We start from the raw sequence: 13,632 nt of genomic DNA, 5'->3' as shown, positions 1-13,632 counted from the left end.
AAAAAAAAAAAGCAGTTGAATTATTAGACCAATTAGTGATAATTAGAAGGTAAGGGGTGAGTGCAGTGGGTGAATCAGGACAAAGCGGGTAATTGTATGAAGGGTAGCACTGGACTTTTTGGAATGAGCTTAAATTGTATGTAGGCATATTGCTTTTTAATGATGCACATCTGAGACATAATATTCCAGTGCAAAGTTTTCTCAAAAAATAATTAAAAATTGCATTTGTTTGGCTTTATTTGGTCATAGAGTTTGCATATATCTTCACCATTATTGTACTTTGGTTTGTATGGAATGAATTATATGTCAGATTTGAAAGGATATGTTATCAGACAGATGGAAAACATTGATATTAAACTTTTATATTGTTTTCTTTAAACAAATAAAAACAATATATATCCTGATATACATGAATGGCATTTTACTATAATTTCTAAGGATGTATGATTTATGTAAAATAGTTAAAGAATAAGATGTCATCCTGCCTTTGCCAAGGTAAAGTTTATGCATGGATGGAGAAAACAGGAAAAGGAATTGAAGATTTTCTCAGTTTCAGTGTGGGTCTGCAAGAGTCTTGTGAAATGATGATGTGGATAAAACAGAACTTGAGGGAGGCAAAATGGTTGTCATCTATGAAGAGGAAGGTCATAAATTAAAACTTTCCATATTCAAGAAAGGGAAATGTTGAGAGATAAGTGGGATTATATAGTAGCTCTTAAATTAAAATGTAGTGTCAGATCAAGAGTGGAAAAAAAAAACTGTAGGAGTTTCCCCAGGACTAATAGCTGAAAACAGTGAATGAGCTCTCTAGGAAGGATGAAGGGCTGCTAAGTAAGTATTAAATGCTAATTGAATGTAGCCTGAAAGCATGTCCACACCCTGCTCTCTAAACACTGTGCCATGATGTTGGACTAATTTGCACAGAGGAAGGGATTTTTTATTTTTCTAGTTGGTGCTAAGGCTGCAGATACTGACCTCCTCATGTGCTTTCAAAATTATGTTCCCCCCAAAAGGGCACATTTTCTTATACATAACAGTGATGCATTGGACTACAAATGCATTCCTGATATTTGTGCTTCAGAGTTGTGACTGCTGGTGAAAAACATATTTTGACCTTTAGTATACAGTAGGTCATCGACAAATGCAATCTTAAAAGTGTGGACCTTGCACTGAACAGTATCAAGTAACTTGAGCCAGCTCTGATTGTGCAGACTAATTCATAACCATAAATCATTGTATTTTAAAGCACTATAGAGATAATGTAGAATTGAAATTATCAACGCACAATACATGAAAGAAGTGTGTTTTTTTTTTTTATGGAAAATTTGTTTCAATTTATATATCTAACTACCCAACTGTGCTTCACTATATGACAATGCAAAAAATAAATAATAATGCTTGCAAAAGCTTATCCTATGAAATAGACTTTAAAAAGGAAAATTTATGACAATATCTCAAATTTTCTGTTACCTTATCCAGATCACACTTGACTGTGCTTTACATGGTCTGAAATATAGGACAGTTGTTAAGTCACTCATAAGGATGTCGTGGCTGCAGTTATTATTTCAAAAAGAATAACTCATGATTTTTATTTTTTTGGCCAGATTTACAGTTTATTCTAAAGACCTATAGTTGCTCTTGTCATAAATATTTATTATGGTATTTGTGTGATAATTTTAAACTCTGAAATTAAAGGATGTGTATAAAATTATAAGCTACCATGGACACCAATGAAATTCAAAAAACATCTGTAAAGCTTTTGCAAAATTTAATAGTTATAAAAAATCATGCTTCAGGCAGATGCTTTTTAAAAAAAGTCATATTTGTGGCCCTCCCTGGTGGCACAGCGGGTTAAAGCATTGCACTAAGAAGCTTAAGCCAATTCCACGAGTTCGATCCTGGCCTGCCCCGGAGGAGATCCACATGGCGTGGCCGACATCTCCTGATCCCGCTACTCCCCTCAGCAGTGTACTTCGTTGATCTGCCTGTTCTGTCTGCTCCCCACTCTGTTCCTGTGAATCCTCTCACCCTCCGCATCTCTGGCCTGTACCCCAGTTCTGTATGAATAAATAAATAAATCTTTAAAAAAAAGTCACATTTGTATTATTTTTATGAAGTAGTTCATATAAGAATATACCTCAAAGTAAACATTTTTCTTAAAAGATGCAAGGGAAAATTCAACTAATTAATAAGCAATGAGATGTAATTCATCTTCGTGTTGTGTAGAATATTTTACTTATTAAACTGTGGGTTGTCTAAATTTAGTCTTTTTTTTTTTTTTAAGATCCATTTTATTTACTTATGCTTACAAGAACTGGGGTGTAGGCCAGAGGTGCAGGGGTGAGAGGTTTCTCCAGAGACTGAGTGGGGAGCAGAACAGGCAGACTGACTGAAATACACACTGAGGGGAGCAACACGGGAGACAAGGAAGGTCTGCTGTTGCATGTGGGTCAGCTCCCTAGGTGGGGTTCTAACTGATGCTGCAGTGGCCGTGGACAGCTTCATAGTGCTGAGACAACCCCTTGTACCACCAGGGAGATCCTGTTTGTGTTCTAATTGCCTACTCAGCTTATAATTGGTTTTGCTTGTTTGCTCAAAAATATGTGTATTGTTATTTCTGACAAAAATGGTAAGCATCAAATGGAAACATTTTATTAAGTGGTACATTCTCTTAGAGAATGAGAATATGCATAAACAACAGAGATTAACCATTCTTTAAGTGTTTCCCTCCCCTCCCCCAAGCCGCGCACGCGCGCGCACACACACACACACACACACACACACACACACACCTACCTTTGGTGGCTTAGATATTCTGATAAATCTGCTCCATAGTCATAAGACACACTTTTCCTTTCAAAAACCCTTGACATGATATTTACTGCCTCAGTTAAGAAACACATTTCCAGCCCTTCCTGGTGGCGCAGTCAGTTAAAGCACAGCTAAAGCCACTTCTGCATGAGTTCCATCCCTGCCTGCCCTGGAGGAGACCCACATAGCACGGCAGACCTCTCCTGACCCGCCCCCTGCTTCCCTCAGCAGTGTACTTCATCAGTCAGCCTGTTCTGCTCCCTACTTTGTCTCTGGTGAATCCTCTCACCACCCCTGCATCTCTGGCCCAACCCCAGTTCTCTATGCACAAATAAAATAAAATTAAAAGAAAAAAAGAAACACATTTCCATTAATGAAAATAATAAATATCTCACATTAACTACTGTATAATTTTACTTTCTTTACCATGATTACTAACAGTTTGCATTTTCTCTGACTTTTCCTTCACAAAACTCAGCCTATTAATTCACAGCCAAGGAAAATGGTGAATTTTCACTGTGTTTTATAATCCATAATGAAAACATGGATGCATGCTGTCAATACTGGGTTTCTTTTGTATGTTCACATCATTAATTCTGCATATGTGTGCACCTGTATTTATGTGGAGTGGTTATACATGTTCATATTCAGATTCTAGTCCATATTCAAAGACTCAAGTTCGGTGAAAGAAATGTCCTGAGGGGAAGAAGAAAAATATAATTCTATGTCTTTGATACCTTTCCTTGTCTTATATAGAGATTGGTAATGACACTGGAGTGGAAAAAAATAATTCCATTACTTTTCTTGACTGACTGAACCCATTTTAGCTTCATCGTAGTTTCCCTTTCTATTTTGTTTTTCTCCTGCTGATCTTTACTTTCCTCTTACCTATGGGCCAATATGAACAAACTATATAATGCATATTATATTAAAAACTATATACATTCCATAATTAAGAAGATTAGTAATGACTCTAAGTTCACTAGAGCTTGATACAAGAGGAAAATCACTGATGCTACTGGAAACAAATGAGGCCAGCAGCCTGCCTTAAGGAGAAATAGAAGGAATAAAACCTGCCTTGTTCCATCTTTGGCATAGGGGGCCTGTTTTGCAAGGCATCACATAAGGGCTCAGTCATTTTGGTGTTCAAATTTACAGAGCTTTACTGGCAATCATGTTCAGAGGGAAAATGTGTATAGGAGTGATGTCTGCTAAAGTTCTTTGTCTTTCAAGTTGCTATAATCAATTTGAACCAGTCAATAACATTTCAAGTGCCAGGAAAAAGAGAGGAATATTTCTGATTTTTAATTATTTTTTATCTTCTGTAGTAAATAGAATAATGAACTATAAACTGAAGCCTTGTTCAGATTCTGTAATGCTCATATCTTTCAAACCAGTAAAATACTCATTATTATGCAGAAACTAATATAACTCCATGTTTTCTTGCCCAAAATAGTCACCCAAAATAGTCACTAGTAGGGTATTCAATATCACTTTGGAATTTGGAGCATTATTAATAGATAGATGCTCATGAGTTTTGTCTTGTTTAGAAACACACTTTATGATAAAGTATACCTCCAGCTATTGTACAAAAATACAACTTGGTCTGTGGAGCGAGGCATTCCCTAAGTATAAAAACTCTTCAGATTGTTTCTTTAAATAAGTTATGTTATTACTGTTGAGTGTTCAACTGTTGATATTCTCACTGCACTACAATTCTCCCAAATTGAAAATGAACTTGCTCTTTTAGAACTCAGCAGCGTTCTTCTTCACTTTCCCCATCCAGGTCAGTGCATCAGTTTCTCTAAACTGATCCTCCCAGGGTGGAACCTGGAAGTCATTCTTGCTGCTCCTCTCTCGGACCAACTCATATTCAATTGGTACCGAAGCCCTACTGATATTTCAAAAAATATTTTTATTATAAAAATACTTAAATGCACAAGTTAAAAAAAAGTAATGATCCACCTAGAAGCATTACCCCCATGACGAATTCGAATTTTTAATTCCTTCCTGATCTATTTTAACCCTACCTACTTTCTTTTCTCTCCCCAGATCACTGATTTAACATCTAAATATTTCTGAAATACAAGCCACCCACCTTTTCAACTCTGCTTTACATATATATATATATATCTTACTATGTATTACCCCCATCAACTTGGCTGTCAGCTGCATTTCTTTATATTTCAAAAACTTTTGAAATTCAAATCCAAACAGATTTTTCTAATACATAAAATCTGATTGATGATAGCCATCCTTCACTTGATGAATGTAGTCCCAAATAATTAGCAAATGTTTTCTGCTTAACTAGGCCATCTTCCTACACAGATTCTCTTGCCTTTCACCTTTTACCCATACACTCAGTTTTCAGCAGTAAAAGTGTCTACAGTACACATCTCCTCAGATCATCAAACATTTGAGGATGTTCTTTCCTCTGTCTGAATGGATATTTGGGGCCCCTTTTGTTTATCTAAATAATTTATATATTTCAATGCCTTACTCAGCCACACTTCTAAACATTTCCTGGAAATGAACTTTATGCCTTTATTCTGAAAACTTGCTAAGGAGCCCAGTTTCTTCTCTGAGTTATTACTGTCCTGTTAAAATCCCCTTTATTTGCTACACAAAATACATTCTAATAAATGTATTCTTTGTCCACCTTCTCTAGTAGTTTTGGATCCTGCTGTGTTAGAAGCTACAGCTGTGCATGTGTTCTTGTCATTTCTCCTTTCAATGTATTAGAGATGAGCTGGGATGAGTTTTGAGGCAGAGACTACTCAGTCCCGGATCTTGCAGATTTATTCTTCCTAGCTAAAGCCTGTGGTGCAGTCGTGTTCTGCCACATGCTTTTTCAGGCTAAGAAACCTCTGAGCTTGATCCCCCTTCTTGTGTTTGTTGAAATTGGAGGTGTTAGAGCAGTACTGTGTTATGCACCGGGCATAGATGTTCTTTTTGTCTTTTTGTGAGACAAAAAGAAAACCCAGAATCCTGGGTCTAAGTGATCACTATATGCTCTGCTACTCTGTATGTTATAGCAAACTGAAGAAAGGAGGACCAGACTTCTCAATAAAATGTTGTTTAAAATGAAGTCTTCCAGAAGCCATCTGCATAATTTTCTACTTAACCAGGAAATATTTCCCCTCTTAATGTATGAAGTCATTGATACAGTGTGCTGGCATTTACACCAATTAATAAATATTTGAAATCTGGTATGTGTCACTGTTTTAAAAATTGGTTTTTGCTTAAAGTATACCAGCTTTTCTCCTTATTAAATTTTTGAATCATTTCAAAACATTATCTGCAGTTTAACAGCATTTTAGTAACTCATTAAAGTGAAATCCTAGCCTAAATATTCCTATTATAATTCAACAACTAGATATAGAGATACAGAAAGTGAACAACCACTGATAAATTGATTTGAACACTGAAATTAAGAACACAATAGAAGTTTGTTTCTATATCCCTGTATTATAAATATCTAAAGAAACTTTCTCCTTGAAAGTTAATTATTATGAAGTTGGATGCCAAAAAGTTTTAAAGTTATTTAAATAATTCACATACATACATATATATGTGTGTGTGTGTATGTGTGTATATAACTTCACAAAGATAATTTCTTGCCTATCTTCACTATCTTGAGGGAAGAGAGGAGGTGCTTTCAGAAAAGTGGTATGTTATGGAACAAGATTTGAATCAACCCATTAGGGAATTCATCCATATTGTATATCCAGTCCAGATGATTGGGAGAGAGATAAGAAATATTTTTATTCCAAATTCTTGATAATGAATTTGACATAACCTGCTCAAAACTGCACAGAAGGGGAAGAAAAGTCAGTGTCTGTCTTTGTCTTTGTGCCACGTTAATACTAGTTACTCAAGACTAGTAAAAAAAAATATGTTGGAGTCAAATCACATATTGGCATATTAATTTAGTTTCAAAAACAGTAATTTTCTAAACAACAGGTGATCTAAAGTGGCTCATTTTCTTGGAACGTGACCAGTATTTCAGACTTACAGAGGTCTTTTTCTCTGTATTTTTGCATATTATTTTGCAGCTATAGACCACAAGGGATACAGTCTTCATTATTCTCTATATTACCAATAACTGATCTGACAGCACAATTCCTTTTAAAGTTAATATAAAGTTCTCCCTGTATGCTGTGAAGGGAGTCACATTTTAAGATAAAGATTGAAACTTTTATTTTAATAAGAACTCAATTATATGCTCCCATGTTAACTTACTTTAGAATGTGAACTCTGACAGTAGGGCACAGATCCCAACTTTTTGATTAATTTTTACTTATTTCCCAGTATAGACACATTCACATTTGGGAACTGGAAAGCCTCATAAATATTTGAGTAACTGAATGATTGAATCAAAACCAAGATTTGTGAAATATTTTTAACTTGATTTAGATGCTTGTGTTCAATTTGTGAGCTGCCCTCAGTTAGTTTTAATAAACCAATCGAATATCTTTTGTATGCACATTTACGCATATTGGTTTGCTTTCTGAATATATATGTGCACACAGTTATATAGGGTACCAGAATATATTTCTTTATGCAAAACAAATTAGTAAGCAAACAGACACATGATATAAAGAATTACACTTTAGCATTTTCTGTAAGACCATTCTCAATTTATCTTATTTTCATGTTTTTAGTAATTTTCCTCATCTCCAGTCACATTTTAAATTAGGTGTGATAATACCTGAACAAATAAAGCCAGCCAAAGTAATTTGAATGGTTTTAAATTTTTTCAAATTTTAATTCCTGTTAAGTGAGATGAGTACTTACAAATATGACAAGCCACACCAAATTTCTGTTGTATGGCAGTTGGTGGTGTCAAACTCGAGCTACCTGCCTGATCTGTAAAAGCTTTTGAGAACTACACTTTTGGTCTTGCAAGTCTCTAAGTTGTTCTGAGCTCCCCCAATGGGCCCTCAAAAGTCTTGGTTTGCTATTCTGCCCTCTTGTTTAATCAAAAATAAATAGATCATATGCTAGGGATTAGAACTTTCAAGGGGACCAAGGGACTGTCTTAAACCTATCAGAGAGGTACTTGTGTTATGCTTTAAAAAAAAATGAACTAATGCCATACCAATGGAAAAAACCTTAGGTGTGAGGTGGCCTATTCAAACTTTGAAAATATAGTTTTGCTTCTCATGGCTGATTGGTTTTTCTCTTGAATGTTTTTTTTTTTTCTAAGCAATTTAATTGTCAATGTATGCAGAGTAGAGATTTGAGTGTATACCCAGCACAGACGACATGCTAGGTGAGGCTTGCTTCCATTGTTTGGGGGACAAATTTGCCTATGTTCTAGAATAAGGGTCTAATATAGGCTTGGCAGTCTTCCTTTGGGTAGATATGCTTGAAAAACACCCTCAGAGTCATGAAGATCTGTTGTTGAGCTTTCAAACTCACAGCACACTAAAAAGTCAAGGTCAGATCTCAAATATTTGGGAATGTGGATCCAGAGATCTCTTATGAAGTAAATTTATAACTTCTACATCATGACATGAAATGGCACCATATATTGATGTTTTGGGTAACTTAAAAAAAAATGCAGTACCATAACTGCATTGTGACAAAACTAGTTTGATTTTTCCCTTATATTTAGGACAGATATATCTTATCCATTCTAATGGAATTTCTGGGCATGTTGAGATTTTTAATAGATTCAATTATAGATTTTTAATATATATTTATTATTTTATGTGAGAAAGGGTGAGTGATTAATACTGATTCCCAGACTTTGAAAACCCACTTATATGCAGCAAGGAAAGAAGTTTCACACACTTATGAAAGCACTTACATTACATGCTAAAGGCCATAGCTGTTAAGGATTTTACTAGAGCATGATAAGATCTTATTTCTTTTTCTTTAAAGGATTTATTTATGCATACAAGAACTGGGGTACAGGCCACTAGATATCACTCTAAGTCTTATCTGCCTATTAACACTTTTAATCCTTTTGACAACCTTTTGAGGAAATCACAATATATTTTCCATATTATGGAAATTTTCCATCACACTGAGTAGCACATAATAAACACTCAATAAAAGATAACTACAATTATGAATTCTTTTTATAATGTAGTACTTAAGAAAAATGAGATCATATTAGCATTCAGAATGCCCTGTCTTAAATAAAATTTTGTCATTTACTACCTGTATGCTTTAAGGCAAGTTAATCCAAACTTTTATGTTTGTGTTCCTATTTGTTTAATGAAAGTGATGTCTGTCTCAGAGGGGTTATAAAGGATTTAAAATGTAAGTCCGATATTGCAGATGAAGTACTTAGTATGGGGCCTGGTTCACTGGGAGACTTCAGTGGAAGGTAGTAACAGCCATTCTGCTCATGTATAAATTAGGGCATTCTCTTGGAAGCCACAAGGTAGGAAGCTAATCTGCAGTTAGGTGAAAGGTGAAAAGACATAAATCATATTATTTCCTTCTTTGTCCTTGGCATCTTTAAATTGACCCATAATATGTAAAAGCTATATCCAAAGGCACATTATGAACATACAGTGCAGGTTCTGCATTATAAAAAAGAATAAAGCAAGTGTGGGAATCGTTAACTTTTTTTAAAAATGAATATGCAATCCAATAGTCAAAATTCCCAAATATTGATAGGTAAATTAGGAATTCATCTGAGTTCCATAAAAATAATGTTTTAAATTGGTATGTCCACAGATGATAATGAGTGTGGAAATTTAACGCAGTCCTGTGGTGAAAATGCTAACTGCACTAACACAGAGGGAAGTTACTATTGTATGTGTGTGCCCGGTTTTAGATCCAGCAGTAACCAAGAAAGGTTCATCACAAATGATGGAACCATCTGTGTAGGTAAGTTCAACAATCTCGCACAAAATTTTTATCTTTCTTATTGCTTATTACTTTGAGAAGTATATTAAATAATATAGTATATTTATATTAAAGTATATTAAATAATATCCTAATAAAATTCTGGATCTCCTTAAGTCCACCTTAGTTGTTGAATACTTTCAGAAGCCTCTCTTCCATTTCCAATGTTGTTTAATAGCTACTAAGTAATATTTATCCAGAGACATAAGAAAAAGAGGTTTGTGTTGAGAAAAATTCATACAACTTACAAATTTATGAACCTGTGAACTCTAGCATAGTGATCAAACAGAATAAATAAGCAAAGATTATACTTTATTATTGATTGAAATATATACAAGGTCAGTATTGACAATGTGTTGACATTTTTATTTTTTGGCTTCTAAGTTGTATGGTAAGGAAAATCTTTCCCACCAAAATTTAGTAAATATTTTGTTAGGTTTCTTTCAGTACTTTAATGATTTTTTTTTATTTTATAACAGTTTATTTTTACATCATTTTGTACTTTTCTTTTTTTTCATCTCAATTGCAATCCCCACGTGTTTCCCATCACCAAGTCACCCCTGTGCCATCACCATAGTCCCATGCACTTCCCTCCCCACCCTCCCGTTTTTGATCCCAATCCCCACTCCACCCCCACAAAATCAAAAAGAATAAATATTTATACTTTAATATAATGTGCCAACAAGAAAATTATCATTTGCATCACAAGATATGGATGCACTCTGAAATTCTCAGATGGGCTTTACATTTTCTTAGAAAATGTTCAGGGAGGACTAGACTCACAGCCTTGGATCTAGAAAGCATCTGCTATTTCCAAGGATACTTTAGTGGACCACTGAAATCTCACCAATTAAAACTGAATCATGAAAATTCAGTGGCTCAAACTTTGCATGGACATAAAAGATTTCAAATACTAGAAAATAATACTATTTTAATTGAATGATATTTTTAACTTGTGTATTTGCAGCAAATATTCTTATTGAAATATACCATTACAATATAGTCCAGAAATAAGACATCCAGAGAACAGTACCACACTGTTCCTCTGAAGTTTTTACTCTTGCCCTTATTCAACTTAGAAAGTGAGTGTGTGCATGTTTACTCTTAATATTTAAGTTCTAATTTTATATTTCTACAAGCTTTACTAGAAATGTTCCAGAGAGTAAAGAAGTCTGTCACATCTTAATCACTGGAACTTAATACAATTTGTGTTCCCATTCCCTCTTGTCTGCAGAGGCATCTGTCTTTTCATCCAATCATGTTTACTTTTATACATCTCAATTCGCAAAGGGCTATGTTTCTCTGTTTATATTCCAAACAAGTAAAGATTTCCTATAGTAGGGGGGGAAAGGCAAATCACAGACACCAAAAACATATACACAAAGATGTCTGAATGATAACATTCTATTGGGATGTAATATTTTTATAATTTATGACTCACAGTTTTAATTTCTTACTGATAAAGATGGAGTCACCCCAAGTATCTCCTAAATTCTTTTTTTAGCTTTTTCAAGTAATTAATAAATTCAGCCATTATGTTAAAACCCAATAAACACAATACCCACTATTGCATCCTTCAGTTTTTACCTGCTTTATATGATGGATTATTCAGTGAAAAACTCATAGTCTGGAAAATTGTTATTTCTCACCAATTCTATTGTCTTAAAGATTAAGCTCTTTTGAAAAGAAGAGCAGCTTTTTTCCAGTTCTACAGTAATTTTCATTCTGCACTATTATAATCTTCAGGGAACTTAAAGAGAAAACCCAAATCCATTCCTTTTCTACATTAGTGCTTCACTTTACACCTGGTTTGAAATTTTAGCTGATCCTTAAATTTGGCATGGCTGATAATTATAGTCACTAAGAACCTCCAGAAATAATGAAAAGCTACAATTTAGGCAAGAAGTGACCCAGGTGAAATTGTTTACCTTATTCCATACTCAAATATTTTACCATAGGTAAAGTAAGTTTGACACACAGAGGCTTTGGGTTTTACCACTAACCATATATTTCTCCCCCTTGGAAGCGTAGTAAATGGAACTTCAGATGCCCATCATCCTAGAAACTTAGTTCCAGATTGACATTTCACAACGGGGAACAGGCTTCCAATAGTAAGAGACTCTTCCAAAGGCCTCAATAGTAGAACCCAAGAACAATTTTGTGTTTACCATATCTTTAAGACCAGTGTTTAATGCTTTAATTTTTATGTTACTGCCTTGGGTAATCTGACAATTTCAGAGTTTTTTCTGGTTTGGAATAATGGTACCATTCAGTTTTGTCTTTGCAAATTACTTCCAGTAATTGAACATTTTATCTTTTCTCTGCAGTCTGTTAGTTAAATAACATTAGAAAATTAAATTATCGATAAAAATGATAAGAATCAGACTATCAGGCCCTCCCTGGTGGCACAGCGGGTTGGAGTGCTGCACTGCCAAGCTAAGCCAAGCCGTTGCCACTCTAGTGTGAGTTCTGTCACTGCCCCAGGGGTGACCCACATGACACAGCAGACCTCTTCTGTCTAGCCCACTGCTCTCCTCAGCAGTGTACTTTGTGGATCTGCCTGTTCTGCTCCCCACTCTGTCTCTGGTGAATCCTCTCGCCGCCCCTGTACCTCTAACCTGTACCCCAGTTCTGTATGCATAAATAAATAAACAAAAAAGAAAATAATCAGGATAATCATATGATTGCGTTTTGAAAGAAGTTTATGATAAAATACTGCTAGACTGGCTTATTGTACACATGAAAAACAAGCATAAACTTATTAATGAAAAAGTAGCAAATGAACTTTTTGATGTACAAATCAAGCAAATGATTGTTATGATGTGTTTACATTTAGCTAAATCAAGTTATAAGTATGTCAAGCATTTGTTTGATAATGGAAAAAGTGGGTCAATTATTAAATATGGTAAGTCAACTGCAGTCTGACTAAAATAATTACATAGTAGCACTTTAGCTATCATTAAGGTAGAAGAGAGAGTTCTTTTTCTTTTTCTTTTTTACAGTTCTGAGGAATACCAACACATGAAAATCAAGTAAGACACACATTATGAATCTTTATTTTTCTCCAAAGCTACATATTCATAAGATTCTTAATAATAAAAAGACACACAAATAGAACCACTGATCTTGATTTGCCAATTACAACACTAGGTATCTACTATATCTTAGGTACCACTATAAAGAACTTCATAGACATTTACTCATTTATTATGCAAACAGACTCCTAATTATTACCCAAGGTCACCCAGTTAAGGAATAGAAGAGTAAAAATTGCGATGAAGGTCTTCTGCAGGTTAACCTGTATGGTTTTATTGGACGCAAACCTATTGGGCACTGCAAAACAAAACAGAACAAAACCTGCAAGAGAATTTGGTGTGCATCTTGCTGTAAAATAGCAGCAATACTCATTGTGATTAAACCTATTTCATCCCATTTGGAAACCAGATATTCTTTCAATACATTTTTTTAAAGATTTATTTATTTATGCTTACAGAACAGGGGTATAGGCCAGAGGTGTGGTGGGTGAGAAGATTCATCAGAGACAGAGTGGGGAGCAGAACAGGCAGATCTACTGAAATACACTGCTGAGGGGAGCAGCAGGCGGGTCAGGAAAGGTCTGCTATGCCATGTGGGTCATCTCCCTGGCAGGGGATCAAACTCCTGCTGCATGGCTTCCGAGAGCTTCATAATGTGATGCTTTAACCTGCTGCACCACCAGAGACAGAGCCCTCTTTCAATATTTTTTTTAAAGATTTATTTATTTATGCATACAAGACCTGGAGTGTAAGCCAGAGGTGCAGGGAGGTGAGATGATTCACCAGTGACAGAAAGGGGACAGAACAGGCAAATGTACTAAAATAGCCTGCTGAGGGGAGCGCAAGACAGGCTAAGTCTGCTGCGCGTTGTGGGTCCCTCCCTGGCTCTGAATCAAATTCATTTTGCAGTGGCTGCAGT

The 13,632-nt window shown here is 35.1% G+C and overlaps 1 protein-coding gene across 3 annotated transcripts in view; it reads left to right on the top strand.

Moving 5' to 3' along the window:
- Positions 1–13,632, top strand: part of ADGRL4 (adhesion G protein-coupled receptor L4) — a 77,238-nt gene that overhangs the window by 27,581 nt on the left and 36,025 nt on the right. For 2 of the 3 annotated variants that reach the window (XM_012722037.1, XM_004679146.2), the window contains exon 3: positions 9,508–9,660. The exons of the other annotated variant lie outside the window; for it this stretch is intronic. In XM_012722037.1, the coding sequence (XP_012577491.1) occupies positions 9,508–9,660 (153 nt within the window). The remainder of the gene's footprint in view (positions 1–9,507; positions 9,661–13,632) is intronic. 3 annotated transcript variants of the gene reach the window in all.

This window comes from Condylura cristata, unplaced genomic scaffold (assembly GCF_000260355.1).
Source record: "Condylura cristata isolate star-nosed mole 26May11 unplaced genomic scaffold, ConCri1.0 scaffold00008, whole genome shotgun sequence".
NCBI lineage: Eukaryota > Metazoa > Chordata > Mammalia > Eulipotyphla > Talpidae > Condylura > Condylura cristata.
Note: the sequence above shows the minus strand (reverse complement) of the source record. Positions and strands in the feature narration are given on the sequence as shown.